Here is a 7,331-nt window from a genome sequence, read left to right as displayed (position 1 = left end):
AAAAAAAAAAAAAAAAAAAGTTGTAATAAAGCATCAACATTTAAGGGAATAAGCTTAAACTATTAAGTAACTATTATTTAAATTAGAGCCTATCATACTTAAAACACATTTTATTTCTAGTTTTTTTTCTTAAACTTAAAATATAAGCAGGACTGAAAGTGGAATTTAACATATTGGTATTAATGGCATTTAAACACATGAACTCACATGACACATACAGACATACACATTCCCACAAAAACTCATCCATTCAACATGTAATCTCAAGGGCCTTCTCAAGACTGAGCAAAAGGCATAGAAAAGGGGCCAAGCCTGAGAAGAAACCAGTCATGTTATACTACTCTTTACCTTCCCAAGCAGCCACCTTAACACACAAAATGAGCCTAAAGAGATCATGTATGAAGAGCAATGAGAGTACTCTGAGAAAAGCAAACTACAAGGATGACAGAATATAATCAAAGTTTTCACAGAGTCACAAAACAAAGTGCTAATCAGAAGACCCAAAATAAGAATCTGAAAACATATAATATAGTCAAGTCCTTATTAATTGTTAGTATCTATAGAAACCACTGATATGGTCTGCATGTGTCTTCACCCAAATCTCATGTTCTACTGTAATCCTCCATGCTGGAGGAAGGGCCTGGTAGGAGGTGCCTGGGTCAGGGGGGTGGATCCTTCATGAATGGTTTACAACCATCCCTTTGGTGCTGTTCTTGTGATACAGAGTTTTCTTGATATCTGGTTACCTAAAAGTGTGTGGCACCTCCCCCACCCTTCCTTACACTCCAGTCATGTAAGACACACCTGCTGTCCCTTCGCCTTCTACCATAACTGTAAGTTTCCTGGGGTCTCCAAGAAGCAGAAGCCACTATGCTTCCTGTACAGCCTGCAGAACCATAAGCCAATTAAGCCTCTTTTCTTTATAAATTACCCAGTCTCAGGTATTTCTTTATAGCAATGCAAGAATGGACTAACATAACCACTTAATATTACATACACTCCAGCAGGTTTAAGAAACACAGAGATAATTTTGTAAGTGTTTATAGAGAAAAAGACTCAAAATAAGGTGCTGGCAGCAGTGATGCTAAAATACAATAGCCCTCTGCTTTGGATTTTAAAGCCAAAAGCAAGCTGGCCTCACCTGACTACTCCCCAGCATTCCTACCACCTGTGGGTACCTTCATGCATGTGCCTCTGCTGTCACCCTTACTGGAGTTCCCTCTTTTCTTTTTTGCTTTTAAGATGGAGTCTTGCTGTATCACCCAGCCTGGAGTACAGTGGTGCGATCTCAGCTCACTGCAACCTCCACCTCCTGGGCTCAAGTGATCCTACTGCCTCAGCCTCCCAAGTAGCTGGGATTACATGCACACACCACCACACCCAGCTAATTTTTTGTATTTTTAGTCAACACAGGGTTTCTCCATGTTGGCCATGCTGGGTATGAACTCCTGACCTCAAGTGATCCACCTACCTGGGCCTCCCAAAGTGCTGGGATTACAGGCGTGAACCACCGCACCCAGGCTGCAGCTTCCTCTTTTCTTCTCTGCATTTATCCATACCTGGTTCCTCCTTTAAGGTCCAGCTTAAGTCTCATTTACTATAGGAAATCTTCCCTGGCCCAAGTAATTTACCAGAAGGTCCAAGTAATTTACCTCTTCTGTGATCTCCAACACCATTTAAATCATACTACACAGCTTGGCTCTTAATTATAATCTTAGAGTTGTTTTATGTACATTAGATTTTGTCCTTTGCCACAGACCAATCAGGAACAAACACGTAGCGCAGTAAAGACAGATTTATTGACCCACCACAAGGAGGGACAATGCACATCAGAGAAACTGTGGAGCATCTCGATAAAGTAAAGGAATTATTAAAGGACTGAGGGAAAGGTGAAGCTTAGGTAAAATTTAAATGAAGAGACTCAAACCAAAGCAAGGTGATATTTAAAGACATCAATATCAAGTCTGGACTATAAAGTAGACCCAGGGTCCTGTTTCCTTGAAAACAACAGAAGCAACATAGCTATGGACTCCTGTGTTCAGAAACCTCATATCTGAAGCTCTGCACTTGAGTTGGTAAACTAAAGCTGCTTCTCTGTGTCAGTGACTTAGGTTGTCCAAGTAAATGTGGGATGTTTTATCTTACTAACACAATTTCAAACAGCAGACTTTCTGATGGTCTGTGATTTTTAGAAACCAAAGTTTCTCAGTGAGTAAACAAACAAACAAACAAGTCATCCAAAGAAGGGGGCTATGACATTTTATAACTATTGACTAACCTTAAGAGAAATTCCTGTTAATTTTAAAGCTGGTTTTACCCGATTTGTTACTCCAGCTGATGAACAGCAGGGCAGATGTTTAAAGTCCAAGCTAATTTTTACTTTTTCATTCAACGAGTCAAACAGCAGCCCTCTCAAAAGCCAAAAACATTTTTATATTTGTTTGTATCCTAAAACTGAGCAGTGCTAAGAGTGTAAGCAGATGCTATAGAAATGCTGTTTGATGTCTGACTGATGGATAATGACATTTTAAATAACCAAAGTTCCAGGTAATTATAATTTTAAAGCTATATAGCGTTATAAACTCATTTAAGTAGTCTATGAGGAAAAAAACAAAAAAAAAAAAAGAGATTTTAAGAAGGGGACAGATTTCTTACCCACAACACCAAAAGCTGAAACTGCTCGAAATAAGCCTGAGGATCCTTTCTGTCCCATCTTTGTTCTATTTCCAAGGTCCAAGCGGCCAAGAAGTTCCCTTACTTCTTGTTGAGTATAGACATGCTAAAAATAAGCACATTTACTCTGTAAGGTTATGCTTAGACTTTAGATTATGGATTATTTGTGCCTGAAAGTTAAAAGTTACCTACAAGCATCATCAGCTATTTCATAGAGAAAAATATAGTACACAAGTAAGCTACAATTTTAAAACGCTAACAACTTCTTTAACAGTAATTAAGGTTGGTTATTAGATCATGCTACCATATTAAAAAAAAGTGTCCAAACCTTATGTTCTAAACCAGAGATTTAAGGGATCTACCTGTATAGGTAAATTCCAAGTCATATGCAAAATTTTGAGTGAATGTGTGTTTTTATGAGAAGGCTCATAGATTTTCCCAGCATTTCAAAGGGTTCCCTGACCAATTGCTCCCATCTCCAAATAAAGCCAAAAATCATTACATTGTATTGTTAAAAACACTCAGACAGGTGGGGGGAAGAATGGACCCCAGGAGTGGCATGGGAAATCATAATAAATAATTTATCTAAAACTATTACAACACAGAAAATAGTTTTGTTACCAGCAGCTTAGTGAAAATGGATTCCAATCTGTAGTTACTAACATATTTGAAAAACCAGGAATCTTTATGGATTCAGAAATGTTCACAGACAGAAATTTCAATATAAAAGGTAACAAGTCCTCTTGTGTGAAGAAGTTAAACTTCACTGTTCAAACTAACATACAGTATTTCACTTTTGGCTAACAGCTTCAGATTTTTGTGCCACCTGAATTCCAGCCTCTGTATTTTTGACTTTGGATAATCTAACTTCTGGATAAGAACAGAACTTAACATTTCCTTAGTGTATAGCAAGTCATCAGAAAACGTCCTAGAGGTGATTTTTAGGAGCAAAATAAAGTCTGTAGCATAGAAGTCTTCCCTGACTTCAAGTAGCTTGATATTAAAGAACCATAATAGACCATGTCTTTGGTAGATGCAATATTAAGTTACATTGAATTCTTAAAATGTTAGCTCTTTAAAAAACAATATTCATTATCTTATCCTAAGAGTGTGTTTTTGAAAACAAATCAAAATGACGGGCAAAGTATAATTCTGGCATACTTCTTGACATCAATGATTTCTAGAAACCAGATTAGAGATTCTTGCCAACCAAGAAAAATAACAGAAATTTTTAGACTTACAATAAAAATAATATATCACTAAAAACTATAAGGATATTTCATATCCTTTAAATAACAGGTATGAAAGTTTTCTGCAGTCAGGTTTGGAAGATACTTACCCTGTCATCAATTATGACCAAATCTTTTGGTTCTGTTCTATCAATCTTCAAGACACGATATTTTGTTTCTGCATTATTGCTCCCAACTAGAAAGTATCTCTATAAATAAAAAGGAATGTCATTAGTTTCTCAAGGCATTTTGCCCTTTACGCATTTTATAACCACTTCAGTTTTTGAAATTAAATTCATTAATAAAGTCAGGTTACTTTTTAAAGAAATATTTCTGTTATGTATAACTGGCAGATTAAAGAAAGGATGATTCCAAAAGGTCAATTTTAAAATTAAAATATTCCTAGTGGTTTCATGATAAAGATCAGTCTGATGTCTGAAATGTGCCCAGTAACCAGGTCAGATGAATTTAATTGTCATAAAATTAGAGATTAATCTAACTGATTGGAGGTTGATGTTTAAGCTTTACCAGGAAGAAGCTCTGGTAAAAATTAGAAAGCTCAACATATAATTAGGAATGCTTAGACAATTATGGCTATTAAAGTATTGAAAGCTTATCAAAAAATTACTTACAAATTTTCATAGACATCTGAAAATATCTCTAATACAGCAACTATAAATCTACCGTAAATGATTAAAATAGTTGTCCTGCCCGAATGACCTTTTATGGATAAGATACAAGAAATTATTATTCTTTCTTTCCTAAAACAGTTCCTTGGAGCATTACGACTAAATACAATCATGTTAGTCTTATTAAATAAATACTGGAGGGGTGCTGGGCAAGATGGCTGACTAGAGGCAACCAGGTGGAACACCTGCCACTGAGGGACCGGGACAACTGGAGCACTCCTAACAGATTTCCAGAGGGAAGGTACTGAGAGTGGTGGAGGGAAGACACAGAAGCTGGGCTGAAGAGGGAGGAAGCTGGGAACCCTGCATGGGGCTACCATGCACTGGCATTCGTTCCTGGCTCCCAATGGCTCCAGGGGAATGGGCGAGTTGAACTGGTAAGGAGAAACTTACTCTTGCCAAGGCCTCTGGAATCCTGGCAGGAGGAGACTCCTTGACCACCACAGACACTCGAGTTGGCAGGAAGAACTGCTTAGAGAAGCGGCAGGGAAAACACACTAGCTGATGCAGAGCCCAAAGGGTTTGGTATGGGAGCGTTTGTAGTGGAGCACAGCCAGGAACACTTATCCCCCCAGGGCTGACTTGTTTCCATACGAGACTTTAGCCCTATAGGGAAACTGTCGGACCTGAACTCCACAGGGCGCTCTTGCCCGTCAGACTGGACAGTTGATCTCAACACCCCTTGGTCTGCTGACTTCTCTCTCAGGGCCCCAGCCCTGCTTGCAGGGCAGCCTCAGGTGCCCTGGGGGCCTGCATCATAGCCCCTGTAATGGTGGACTGGCGCCTGACTGGCAAAGAGCTCTAGTGGGGTGGCCCCTATGGCCACACAGCAGCCACCCCCTCCCTCCCTCCACTGCAGCTTCCCCCAGGCGCAGCTTCTCCCAGGCCCACCTCCCCAACATCACTTTGCCAACATGTGTGTGTGCAGGTGGGTTTTGTCTTCCTTGCCCTACCAGTGCATGTGTGCGCACGTACCCTGCACTGCCACTGCTGCAGTGCGGGTGCGATCCATTTCCCTCCCTCAGCTGCACCATCATTGTAGCTGCAATCCTAGTGGGCACAAAGCTAGCCTGCCCCGTCCCCACTCCACCCCTGTAACAACACTGCCATGGGAGTGAAACTAGGCACAGAGACCAGTGAACCCTCCCCAGCCCTAAATAACCACCACTGCCTGCAGCACACAGAGAGTATACATAGGCCTGCACCTACCAGCACCCCGGCCTGTGCTAACAGGACCACCATGATGACTGCATGCACAGTCACCAGCAGGGCCTCCCCTGCCCCCTGAGCCATACTGCCTCTGCTGCTGCTGTGAATGCCCACAAGGAGGTAGGCACCTGCTGGCACCCTGCCACAGCCTTATTAAGCATGCACTCTACCATGCTGTCACTGTCACTGGCATGTGTGAATGAGAACAGATCCCATAGCCATTGCACTATGAAATGCTTTGGCTGACACCAACCATCAAAGCGTAGTGACCAGCAGTTTAGGAGCATATTGGCACCCCTTAGCACATTGGATACCTAACCTCGAGGAGCCAGGGAACAAAGTCAGAACCCAGTACAAGTATTCCAGAGTTAGAGCATGCAGTCCAGGAGTTGGGAGCTGAATAATGGCCTTCTAGAAACAAAACCTGTCGACTGAATCCACCTTATCCCACAGTTGAACTCTCAAGGTCATCAAATAGGATAAAAGAAAAAAGCCATACAAAGGTCAACACCTTCAAAGATTGAAGAAACATTAGCCCACAAAGATGAGAAAGAACCAGCGCAAGAATGGTTACAACTCAAAAAGCCAGAAGTGCCTTTTTTCTTCCAAACGACTGTACTATTTCTCCAGCAAGGGTTCTGAACCCAGCTGAGATGGCTGACATGACAAAAATACAGTTCAGAATGTGGATAAAAATGAACTTCACTGAGCTAATGAAACATATTGTAACCAATGCAAGGAAGGTAAAAAATAAAAAAAAAAAAAAAAAAACATGATAAAACATTGCAGGAGCTGACAGGCAAAATAGCCAGTATAGGGATGACTATAACTGACCTGAGAGAGCTGAAAAACACACTACAAGGATTTCATAATGCAATCACAAGTACTAATAGAAGAACAGACCAAGCAGAGGACAGAACCTCCGAGCTTGAAGATTGGCTTTCTGAAAAAAAAAAAAAAAAAAAAAAAAAGAGAAAAAAAAAAAAAAAAAAAAAAAGAATGAAAAGGAATGAACAAACCCTCCGAGTAATATGGGATTACATAAAGAGGCTGACTGTACAGCTCAGTGGGTATACCAGAAAGAGAATGGAACCAACTTGGAAAACATATTTCAGGATATCATCCATGAGAAATTCCCCAATCTATCTTTAAAAGCCAACATTCAAAGTAAAGAAATGCAGAGAACTCCAGTCAGATACTTCACTAGAAGATCATTCCCAAGACAGATAATCATCAGATTTTCTAGGGTCAAATGAAAGAAACAATATTAAAGGCAGCTAGAGAGAAAGGTCAGGTCACCTACAAAGGGAAGCCCATCAGACTAACAGTGGACCTCTCAGCTGAAACCCTACAAGCCAGAAGAGATTGGGTGCCAATATTCAACATTATTTTTTTTTCTTTTTTTTTTTCCCCATTTATTTATTTTATTGCATTTTAGGTTTTGGGGTACATGTGAAGAACACGCAAAATTGTTGCACAGTAACACACGTGGCAGTGTGATTTGCTGCCTTCCTCCCCATCACCTACATCT

General features: G+C 40.3%; 1 protein-coding gene across 5 annotated transcripts in view; it reads right to left on the bottom strand.

The window, feature by feature from the left end:
• FIG4 (FIG4 phosphoinositide 5-phosphatase) overlaps nt 1-7,331 on the bottom strand; it is a 134,766-nt gene that overhangs the window by 101,198 nt on the left and 26,237 nt on the right. For all 5 annotated transcript variants that reach the window (XR_001816099.2, XM_017497419.2, XM_037727440.1 and 2 more), the window contains 2 exons: nt 4,013-4,111; nt 2,656-2,779 (listed from right to left, as the gene is read on the bottom strand). Coding sequence is in view for 4 of the 5 variants with exons in the window: in XM_017497419.2 (XP_017352908.1) it covers nt 2,656-2,779; nt 4,013-4,111 (223 nt within the window). In the remaining variant the exon portion in view is untranslated. The remainder of the gene's footprint in view (nt 1-2,655; nt 2,780-4,012; nt 4,112-7,331) is intronic.

The sequence above is a fragment of the Cebus imitator genome, unplaced genomic scaffold, assembly GCF_001604975.1.
Source record: "Cebus imitator isolate Cc_AM_T3 unplaced genomic scaffold, Cebus_imitator-1.0 Scaffold231, whole genome shotgun sequence".
Classification (NCBI taxonomy): Eukaryota; Metazoa; Chordata; class Mammalia; order Primates; family Cebidae; genus Cebus; species Cebus imitator.
The sequence above is the reverse complement of the archived record's forward strand: the minus strand, read 5'-3'. Positions and strand labels throughout refer to the sequence as shown.